This window comes from Medicago truncatula, chromosome 7 (assembly GCF_003473485.1).
Source record: "Medicago truncatula cultivar Jemalong A17 chromosome 7, MtrunA17r5.0-ANR, whole genome shotgun sequence".
Classification (NCBI taxonomy): domain Eukaryota; kingdom Viridiplantae; phylum Streptophyta; class Magnoliopsida; order Fabales; family Fabaceae; genus Medicago; species Medicago truncatula.
Window position 1 is genome coordinate 22175884 of NC_053048.1, and position 11991 is coordinate 22187874.

The following is an 11991-nucleotide window of genomic DNA, read 5'->3' on the forward strand; positions in this document are numbered from 1 at the left end:
AGGTTGTGCGAGCTTGGCACACCATTCGTAGAAGAGACAAAGGCCAGTTAGGGAAGAAAACAGGTGCCGTTCATGAATCATACACTCAGTGGGTGATAGATAGAGCTGTCCAAATTGGGATGCCTTACAAGATATCAAGATTTGTATCTGCAATCACTCCAGCACCACCCCTACCTATGACCTTTGACACCGAGAAAGAATACCAAGAGCGTTTAGCTGAAGTGGAACGTGAAGTACATAGGTGGAAAAGAGAGTATCAGAAAAAGGATCAGGAGTATGAGGCTGTAATGGTCCTACTAGAGCAAGAAGCCTATGATAGCCACAAGAAAGATATGGTAATCGCCCAACTGAGAAAAAGTATCAAGGAGAAAGATGCCGCACTTGATCAAATTCCCGGGCGGAAGAAGAAACGCATGGATCTCTTTGATAGGCCGCATTCCGATTTTGAGGATTAGTTCGCTTCAGAGGCTTGAGAGTCTTTTCAGTTTGTTTTTGATGTTTTTTTAGTTATGGAGTCTATCCCTTGGCTCATTTTGTTTAAAGGGAATTATCTTGTTTTATTTTGAAAGTTTATCCCTTGGCTTTGTTGTTAGAAAGGGAATTATCTTGTTTTACTTTGAAAGTCTATCCCTTGGCTTTGTTGTTAGAAAGGGAATTATCTTGTTTTACTTTGAAAGTCTATCTCTTGGCTTTGTTGTTAGAAAGGGAATTATCTTGTAATCAACTTTGTTTTTTTATGATTTGTTTAGGTTGGTATGTTTACAAAATTGCTTCTATAGGTCCTTCGATAAAAAGATATATAAAAATTGCATATTTTGGCATATAGCATATCATGCATCATATTGCATTCATAAAAAGTGTCAAAATCAAGTCTCATACTCTCCTCATTTCTGCCTCAGAGAAGCAAAGTGGCCCGGCATATTCAGTACAAACCCACTCGCATTCACAACACTCGAGCCCATATCAAGAAGAGGATGTTAGCAGCAGAACAGGAAAACGCTCAGCTCAGAGAGGAACTGGTTAACCTCAAGGGAGAGATGGAAAGAATGGCAATTATGATGGAAACTATGATGGCTGAGAGAGAGCAAGCAGCAATCTCCAATTCAACTCCTGTTGTGGTCGTCACAGTTGCACCTGAGGGTCCCCCGCAACCATCTCCGACTACTACTACAACTATCGGCCTCACCCAGCCTCTGATGACTGATTTTTCTTCTGGTAATATGGCAACTATGGGTAACTCAGGCTTCCGTCCTCTTGGCCCCCAGGGTCTCTTTTCTACTCCTCAGTATTCCATGCCTCCAGGCTACCCTTGGGGCATGCCGCTTGCAGCTAATGGGGTTTTTCGTCCAAGTGCTACTGAAATGCCATTCGCACATGGTCAACAGACTTCACCATTTTCTCAGATGGGCCAGCTATTTCCTCAGGCTGCTATGACTCAAGCAGGACCCACTGTGCATGTTGAGCCACAGCAGGAAGAGCAGATTTATCATTCTGACAGTGTGATGGGGGACGACAAAGCAGTTAACTGGGAAGAGAGGTTCAGGGCTTTGGAAAAAGAGATGAGTAACATGCGTGGTAAAGAAGTAGTCGTCCAGAGTATATACGATCTTTGCTTGGTACCAGATGTGGATATACCCCCAAAATTCAAGATGCCTGTGTTTGAGAAATACCAAGGGGACTCGTGTCCACAAAATCATCTAACTATGTATATTACGAAGATGATAGCTTACAGGAACAACGTACCTTTGCTCATTCATTGCTTCCAGGACAGTTTGACCGGTCCTGCACATACTTGGTTTATGGGATTGAAAGGCATTACTACGTTTGAACAATTGGCTGACGCTTTCATGCAACAATACAAATATTGTAACACCCCGTTTTCCCAACATAAAAATTTCGCATAAATAATCAGAGTTTTTCAACATAAACGGAATGTCACATTCTTTTCTTAAAATCATAAACTGAATAAATAACTATTTATCCTTTAAAATTCAAATACAAGATCTTTAATACTTCGCAGCGGAATTTATTTCAATAACTAAAACAGTCTTTGGCACGAAGGCCTCTTCATAAATGTCTCATAAAAATCCAATCTAAAAACATAGTCATAAATCTTCAAAAACAATACGTAAGGAATAGAAAAGCAATAACAAAGTTCTCATCCCGTTACGTATCAGAGCACCTAAGACACACGAGAAGGAAAGCTCACACGACATCAACTATTCTTGGTTACCTGTTAGTTACCCATGGTGGGCAAACAGAAGGGGTGAGATTTCACAAATAATAATATTAAGCATATAATTCATCAATTACATTTAACAACATAAGCATCATCAATCATATTTAACAACTCATAGACAACATCATGTAATCATCATAATATTCATCATAGATAATAATATATCATAATTAACTTCTTTAATAGTTCATATAAAGAATCACAGCTTTAAACAATTTCATGATTTAACAACTTAACAACTCGACAACTTGATAACTTGACAACTTGACAACTTAACCTCTTGACTATGCAACTTAATCTTCTAATCATGCATGTGGTACCAATCTTTAAGCGTAAATAGGCTCCCAGGGCATCAAGCCCTCAACTTTATTTGAGCCTAAAAAGGCTCCCAGGGCATCAAGCCCTCAACTTAATTGAGCAAAGGCTCCAGGGCATCAAGCCCCCAACAATGAAATGCTAATGCATGGACTCGACCTCGTAATATCTTAAATCGACAACCTCTTATATAATCCAATAATTTGGAACTTCATCATCTTAATCAACTTAGACCGACTCATGCAGCTTAGTTAAATAACAACAGCAACACAACAGTATACAAAAACAGCATGACATAATAATATCAAATGCAAGTCAACAACGTCTCAATTATTCACATATAATTCAAGTAATGCATATACAATTATATCACAATATAACAACATCAAATAATAATCAACATCTTAAAACATCATATATACATATAACACTTCATCAATCATGGACAATATCGTATTCACAAACATATACATACATATACTAATTCATCAATCATAATCAATTATTCACTGTGACCTACGTTCAGTAATTTGACAATAACTCAAATTCTATAAATCCTTTTGAATTCAAACCAACGGCATTAGAAAGCTAACATTTATACCTACAACTTTCGTGTTTACACCTAAGACCAATTCTGTACCAATCAATACCAGTTTTCATTTCAAATTCGGACAAAGTTGTGCTGAAATTCATAAAAATTCACGGTGACCTATGTGCAGTAATTTGACCTTAACTCATAAACCAAAATTCATTTTCAAGTCAAACCGACGCCACTGGAAAGCTAACACAATTATCTACAACTTCCATGTTTACACCAAAGGCTAATTCAAAACAGAAACGTGTGAAAAAGACGCAAGAACATGGAAAAAAGACATGCTGTCACAGAGCAACTCGGGAAAAACACACTTTTCACCCCAAAATCCCAATTTTAACTTCCCTATGCCCAAATTTGATGCCAAAGTTTGTCTAAATATTTATATACATCAAAAGAGACTCAAAACCACATAAAACTTGACCCAAAACATTATTTTAGAAAATCATCAAATAATCACTTTTAACCCTAATTCCCAAATTCTCAAAAACTAAAACCTACAACATGTTAAATCCAATTTTTCAGAATCAATGACTTAAGATTATTGAATGTTAGTCCCACCCTTACCTTATAGATGAAAATCGCAGCACTCCTAGGTCTTCTCCCTCCTCTCGGCTTTTTCTCCATTTTCTCCAAAATTGATCCTACGTTATGTTTTTTCTAAATTAGGTTTCTCCTATTTATAACCCTTTTTTCTATTTTATCTTATTTCTCTTTCTCCCCCAAAACTCTCTAAAATCTCATAACAAACTCTCAACTCAATCTTATTTCTATTTTCAAATCTTAATCTATTAAATAACAACATAAGCCACTTAATAAATCACATAATCAAATAAATATATTTTAAACTCTTTTTAATAAATTTTAGACTCAATTAAATAATTAAATAAATCAAATAATTCAAAGAGGGCGTTACAAATACAACACGTATCTGGCGCCTAGTCGCAAAGAGTTGCAGTCCTTGACCCAGAAGGACAAAGAATCATTCAAAGAGTATGCACAACGCTTCATCCAGAAGGCCTCCCAGATTCGTCCGCCCTTGGATGAAAGGGAATTATCTGAGATGTTCTATGAGACTCTGAGCCCTTGCTATTCAGAGAAAATGATTGTTTGTGCATCACAGAAATTCACCGACCTGGTAGAGACGGGGATACGTATTGAGGATTGGGCTCGTAAGGGAGCTGGTTCTTCAGGTGGTTCTGCAGGAAGTTCGTCTAATGGTAACAAGAAGTTTGGTAATGGTTACTCAAAAAGGAATGCTCAAGAAGTCGGCATGGTGGCCCATGGCGGATCTCAGCCTGTGTACCCTAATCATCCTTATGTTGCTAACATTACCCCACAAATGACCGCTCCCCAGAACCCAAATTATCAACCACCAAGACCTCAAGGACCTTCACCATACTATCCACCACTATATCAACTACCATACAACCCACAACAATTCCCTCAACAACCATACCAACAAAGGCCACAATACCCCCCACAACAACAACCCCGTCCTCAAGCTCCCTACAATCAGCAGAATCAAAAACAACAATTTGATCTCATACCAATGACTTATGGAGCATTACTGCCTTCCTTGCTCGCGCAAAACCTGGTTCACACACTACCACCCCCTCGCATTCCAGATCCTCTCCCACGCTGGTACCGTCCTGAACTTCATTGTGTTTATCATCAAGGGGCAGCAGGTCACGATGTGGAACGTTGTTATGCCCTCAAGAAAGAGGTCCAAAAACTGCTCAATAGCAAAGAGTTAACTTTCGCCGACCCTGATCATGTTGCCCAAAACAATCCTCTGCCTCCCCGTGGGCCTGTTGTTAATATGATTCAAGACTGTCAGGAAGATGCCTGCATTCTCTACGCATGTGACATCAAGACCCCTTTGGTACCGATACATGTGAAAATGTGTGAAGTAGCTCTCTTCAGTCACGATCACGAGGCTTGTGATGTGTGTTCGGTAGATCCTCGTGGTTGCATGCAAGTCCAAAATGATGTGCAAGGTCTCCTAGATAAAAAGGAACTTGTGGTTACAAAGGAAATCAAGAGCAAAAGTGTTTGTGTTGTCACCCCAATAATCAGAGCTAGGAGGCTGCTTGTGATAAACCCTAACGGTGCAAAGCCCGCTGGCACTCCTCTGGTAATCTGTGTCCCTAGGCCTGTACCTCCTTCCTCTCAGAAAGCCGTACCTTACAAATATGAAGGCACAATTCTAGAACCCGGAAGTGAAACGACCTCATCCTCTGTTGTGGACAATATTGCCGAGAGTAGTCAGATTTTGAGAAGCGGCCGCGTTCTTCCTGCTGTGGTTCAGAAAAGCACTAATATTTCGGTCGAAGAAACAGTAAAGGAGCGGAACACAGGTAAAGGTAGAGTTGGAGAGCATCCCAAAGAGATTGACTATGAGGATGCTGATGAAATCTTAAAGCTGATCAAGAGGAGCGAGTACAGGGTTGTGGACCAGTTGTTACAAACCCCTGCAAAGATTTCCATTATGTCTCTGTTATCAAGCTCTGGTGCTCACCGAGATGCCCTGAAGAAAGTACTAGACCAGGCTTTTGTGGATTATGATGTGACTTTGGGCCAGTTTGAAAGTATTGTGGGGAATGTGACCGCATGTAACAGTCTGAGTTTCAGTGATGAAGACCTCCCAGCGGAGGGGAAGAAGCACAATCAGGCATTACTCATCTCTGTACTTTGCAGAACAGACTCCTTATCCAATGTTCTAATAGACACCGGCTCTGCTCTTAATGTGATGCACAAATCAACCCTTGATCAATTGACATATTCCGAGGCTCTCTTGAGGCCCAGTAAGGTGACGGTGAGGGCATTTGATGAGACCAGAAGATCAGTATATGGTGAGATAGATTTGCCCATCTCAGTAGGCCCACATGAGTTTCAGGTTACTTTTCAAGTCATGGATATCCAGGCTTCTTTCAGCTGTTTGCTTGGCAAACCATGGATTCATGACGCTGGGGCAGTGACATCCACTCTCCACCAGAAGCTGAAATTTGTAAGCCATGGAAAGCTCATTACTGTGAGTGGCGAGTCAGCCTTTTTGATCAGCAATTTGTCTGCTTTCTCTGTTATTGGTGGTAGTAGTTCAGACGAGTCATCATTCCAAGGGTTCTCTGCTGAAGGAAGTGTAGGTAAGATTGAGACTTGTATGGCTTCGTTGAAGGACGCACAGAGGGTAATCCAGGAAAGCAAAACCGAAGGTTGGGGTCAGCTAGTGGAGTTACCAGAGAACAAGCGCAAGGAAGGGGTTGGTTTTCTTAACAGTAGGTCTGGGATGTTTGACCCTACCGAAGGCTCTTTCTGCAGTGCAGGATTCATCCACGATTCACCAGAGATCAATGCAATTACCGATGATGCGCCTTGAGGAGTGGCACCTGTCTTTGTAACACCTGGAGGAGCCTGCTGCAACTGGATTGCTGTAGACATTCCTTCTGCGATACCCCGTTCTAAGTAATATGTTTGCCTTGTTTGTTTTTTTTTTAAGAAAACTCCTTTCGTCCTGCCCAAGGCAAAAGTGAATTCATGTAGGGCTTTGTTTTTGCTTCCATTACTTTTATTATGAATGAAAATCGCTGTTTCTGTCACAGCCTTTATTACCTTACTTTTATTTTTTTTTATTTTTTATTTTTTATTTTTGGTGCTTTTTCTGGAAAAAATGGTAATATAAAAATCCAAAAAAATCGTTCTCTTTTTCTTTTAAATTTCAAAATCAAAGTTCTGGATTTGCTCATTAAAATCAATCATGAATCATGTGCAGACTGAACATAAGCGAGCCCGTTGAACACAGTAACCCCATGCTTCCTCCCAACTTTGAGGTCCCGGTTTACGAGGCTATGGTAGAGGAGGATGAGGAGATTCCCGATGAGATTAAATGGATGTTGGAACAAGAAAGAAAGACAATTCAGCCTCATCAGGAAGAGATAGAAATCATCAATCTGGGTACTGAGGAAGACAAGAAAGAAATTAAGATCGGGGCATTGTTGGAGGTATCTGTTAAGGGAAGAGTAATTGAGCTTCTCAGAGAATATGCCGATATATTTGCATGGTCATACAAGGACATGCCGGGTCTAGACCCTGATGTTGTGGAACACAGACTGCCTTTGAAGCCTGAGTGTCCTCCGGTAAAGCAGAAATTGAGAAGATCTCATCCCGAGATGGCCCTCAAGATCAAAGAGGAAGTGCGCAAACAGATTGATGCAGGTTTCCTGGTCACATCAGAGTACCCTCAGTGGTTGGCCAACATAGTGCCCGTTCCAAAGAAAGATGGCAAAGTCAGAATGTGTGTTGATTACCGGGACTTGAACAAGGCTAGTCCGAAGGATAATTTCCCATTACCTCACATTGATGTATTGGTTGATAACACTGCTAAATGCAAGGTTTTCTCCTTCATGGACGGTTTCTCCGGTTATAATCAGATAAAGATGGCTCCGGAAGATAGAGAAAAGACGTCTTTCATCACACCTTGGGGCGCTTACTGCTACTTAGTGATGCCATTTGGGTTGATAAATGCTGGTGCCACTTACCAAAGGGGCATGACCAAAATCTTTCATGATATGATTCACAAAGAAATCGAGGTCTACGTAGATGATATGATTGTTAAGTCTGGCACAGAAGAAGAACATGTTGAGTATTTGTTGAAGATGTTTCAGCAGTTGAGAAAGTACAAGCTCCGGTTGAATCCTAACAAATGTACTTTCGGTGTCAGATCTGGTAAACTCCTAGGCTTTATCGTCAGTCAAAAGGGTATTGAAGTTGATCCCGACAAGGTCAGAGCCATCAGAGAAATGCCTGTTCCAAAGACAGAGAAGCAAGTCAAAGGTTTTCTTGGTAGACTTAATTATATCTCCAGATTTATCTCTCACATGACTGCCACATGTGGACCAATTTTCAAGTTACTCCGCAAGGATCAAGGGGTGAAGTGGAATGTTGATTGTCAGAAGGCTTTTGATCAAATCAAAGAATATCTATTAGAACCTCCAATTCTTGTTCCTCCAGTTGACGGAAGACCTTTGATCATGTATTTAACAGTACTGGAAGATTCCATGGGCTGTGTGTTGGATCAACAAGATGAAACCGGAAAGAAAGAGCACGCTATCTCCTATTTGAGTAAGAAGTTCACTGATTGTGAGTCCCGATATTCTATACTTGAGAAAACTTGTTGTGCTTTAGCCTGGGCTGTCAAGCGTCTCAGTCATTAACTTGGTTGATATCCAAGATGGATCCTATCAAGTACATATTTGAGAAGCCAACTTTAACTGGAAGGATTGCTCGATGGCAGATGTTATTGTCCGAGTATGATATTGTGTATCGCACCCAGAAAGCAATCAAAGGTAGCATCTTGGCAGACCATTTGGCCCATCAACCAATTGAAGACTATCAACCAATCAAGTTTGACTTCCCAGATGAAGAGGTCATGTATCTAAAAGCGAAAGATTGTGATGAACCGGTGTTCGGTGAAGGTCCTGATCCTGAATCCGAATGGGGTTTGATTTTTGACGGGGCCGTTAATGTCTATGGTAGTGGAATTGGTGCAGTCCTCATTACCCCTAAGGGTACTCACATCCCTTTTACTGCAAGGATACGATTTGATTGTACAAACAATATCGCTGAATATGAAGCTTGCATCATGGGTATCGAAGAAGCCATCGATTTGAGGATTAAGAAAATTGTCATCTATGGAGATTCAGCTCTCGTGATTAACCAGATCAAAGGAGAATGGGAAACTCGTCATCCTGGATTGATCCCCTACAGAGATTATGCAAGACGATTGCTGACTTTCTTCAACAAAGTAGAGCTACACCATGTGCCCCGTGATGAGAATCAAATGGCGGATGCTTTAGCTACTCTATCCTCAATGATCAAAGTGAATGGTCATAATACTGTACCAGTAATCAATGTTCAATTCCTCGACCGACCTGCTTATGTGTTTGCGGCCGAAGCAGTTGATGATGACAAGCCATGGTATCATGATATCCAAGTCTTCCTTCAAACTCAAAAATACCCGCCTGGGGCATCCAACAAAGACAAGAAGACCTTGAGAAAGTTGTCAAGCCGATTCTTCCTCAACGAAGATGTTTTGTATAAGAGGAACTTTGATGGGGTCCTACTCAGATGCGTGAATAAGCATGAAGCAGAAGAGTTGATGCATGAGATACATGAAGGCTCTTTCGGTACTACTGGATAACAATGCACGCTGATTGCTACAATCATGCCAAGAGATGCCACAAATGTCAAATCTATGCTGACAAGATTCATATACCACCATCTATGCTCAATGTCATCTCTTCCCCGTGGCCCTTCTCTATGTGGGGCATTGACATGATTGGTCGGATTGAACCAAAAGCTTCCAATGGGCATCGCTTCATATTAGTGGCTATCGATTATTTCACCAAGTGGGTTGAAGCAGCATCTTACGCCAATGTGACCAAGCAGGTAGTGGTCAGATTTATCATGAACAACATCATCAGCCGCTACGGTGTTCCCAACAGAATCATCACAGACAATGGCACAAATCTGAATAACAACATGATGAAAGAGTTGTGCGATGACTTCAAGATTCAACATCACAATTCTTCTCCTTACAGACCACAGATGAATGGGGCAGTTGAAGCTACAAACAAGAACATCAAGAAGATCATACAGAAGATGGTAGTTACTTACAAGGACTGGCATGAAATGTTACCTTACGCTTTGTATGGATATCGTACCTCAGTGCGAACCTCGACAGGGGCAACCCCTTTCTCTTTGGTATATGGTATGGAGGCTGTACTACCTGTAGAGGTTGAGATTCCTTCTTTAAGAGTCTTGATGGAAGCTGAATTGTCTGAAGCTGAATGGTGCCAGAGCAAGTACGACCAGTTGAATTTGATTGAGGAAAAACGTATGGTTGCTTTGTGTCATGGACAGCTATATCAGTCAAGGATGAAACAAGCATTCGATAAAGGAGTCCATCCCCGTGAATTCAAGGAAGGAGATCTTGTGGTCAAATGTATCAAATCCTTTCAACCAGATCCTAGGGGCAAATGGACGCCAAACTATGAAGGTCCCTACGTGGTGAAGAGAGCGTTCTCTGGTGGTGCTTTAATTCTTACAAATATGGATGGAGAGGAGTTACCTCGTCCTGTGAATTCTGATGCAGTCAAGAAATACTTTGTTTAAATATATAAAAGAACAGCTCGGTAGGTCGAAAACCTGAAAGGGCGGCTTAAACCAAAAATGAGCGTCTCGATGGATCGAAAACCCGAAAGGGCGGTCCAGGCAAAAATTAGAGACAAAAAAAAAAAAAAAAAAAAAAAAAAAAGAAATTATCCTGATAGATCGAAAACCCGCAAGGGCGATCTATGCAAAAATTAAGGATCGAGACAAGTAACTGCATCAGATGAAACATCACTCGCCCGAGACACCTTGACTGTCAGAAGTTCTCTAATATTGAAGCATCCAAACTGTGGAATTCAAAGTGGTTAAGAAGTATAGCGGTTATTGTGTTCAATGTACCTGTCTCATATAATTACCATATTCCAACTCTTTGTAATCTGTGGTGCCATGCCTTTGGCCGGTTACCATTTCTATTAAATCAATTTGAGCTTGTGCCTCTTTGTTGGAATTCTTGTTTATTCTATGTGCAAAAAAAATCTTTCTTTCGTTTTTATTATTAGTACTTGAAGCAAAAACTTTGAAAACCTTTCTAAGGATTTTATGTTTTCTTTCAAAAAAAAAACAAAAAACAAACAAAAATGACAAACATATTATCTTTAAAAACAGGTATCACATAAGTATGTGTCAACAGTTGGTCCGAAACAAGCAGGTTCAACAAAGGAGAAATAGTCATTGCAAAAAAAGAAAAAAAAAGCGCCCTAGTGGATCGAAAACCCGAAAGGGTGATCCAGGTAAAAATTAGGGGCATACAAAAAGAGAAAAAGAAAAATATCTCCCCGGTGGATCGAAAATCCGAAAGGACGATCCAGGCAAAAGTTAGGGATTTCAAAAATATATACAAAAGGCAATGACTGTTCAAGCATGAAAATACGGTGTTGCATTGGTGAAATGGCGACTTCTACCCCAGTTTGTGAGGACGTACCCCAACAGTATGTTTAAGGGCTATACCCCAACAATGGTTGATTCATCCCCCGTGACTTTATCCCCAATGAAGGTTTCGAGCGTTCGTATAGTGATGCCGGGCCATTCTCCTTGTAGACCTGCCCAGTCCTGTCTCAATAATCTTACCATTATACCGTCATATGAGTCTCATACATATTTATTCATTCATTCATGCATACATAGCACGCATATAAATATCATCCATACATAGTTGCATTTTTACCCAATGGCTTATTTCAATATCCTCAGATATCGCCCTAGTGTGTCTAACTCCAAAATGTCAGCAAATCAAACGTGTTCCAAAATGGCAGGTCTCACCGGTAATCAGTCTATACAATTCCCCATTGTCTTCAGACAAATTCTTTGTTCCCCTCAACTTTATCTTTATCAAGTCACTCCCTTGATACCAAGCTTTACAATGTCTTCACTTTTACCGTATGTTTGCTATCCCACAATGTTAGCAAACCTTGTCGGTCCGTCTTGTCTTTACTTTCGCCACTCGTCGGCAATCATGTCTTTACTTTCGCCACTCGTCGGCCAATCATGTCTTTACTTTCGCCACTCGTCGGCAAATCATGTCTTTACTTTCGCCGCTCGTCGGCCAATCATGTCTTTACTTTCGCCACTCGTCGGCAAATCATGTCTTTACTTTCGCCACTCGTCGGCTAATCATGTCTTTACTTTCGCCACTCATCGGCTAATCATGTCCTTACCTTTACCTTGAAGCAATATT

At 40.7% G+C, this 11991-nt stretch overlaps 1 protein-coding gene across 1 annotated transcript; it reads left to right on the forward strand.

Annotated features, from left to right (window-relative positions):
* Window positions 1-974: 974 nt before the first annotated feature.
* Window positions 975-6525, forward strand: LOC112416604 (uncharacterized). Its single transcript, XM_024770860.1, has 2 exons — window positions 975-1866; window positions 4055-6525. Exons 1-2 carry the CDS (start codon window positions 975-977, stop codon window positions 6523-6525), a joined length of 3363 nt encoding a protein of 1120 aa, XP_024626628.1.
* Window positions 6526-11991: the final 5466 nt, after the last annotated feature.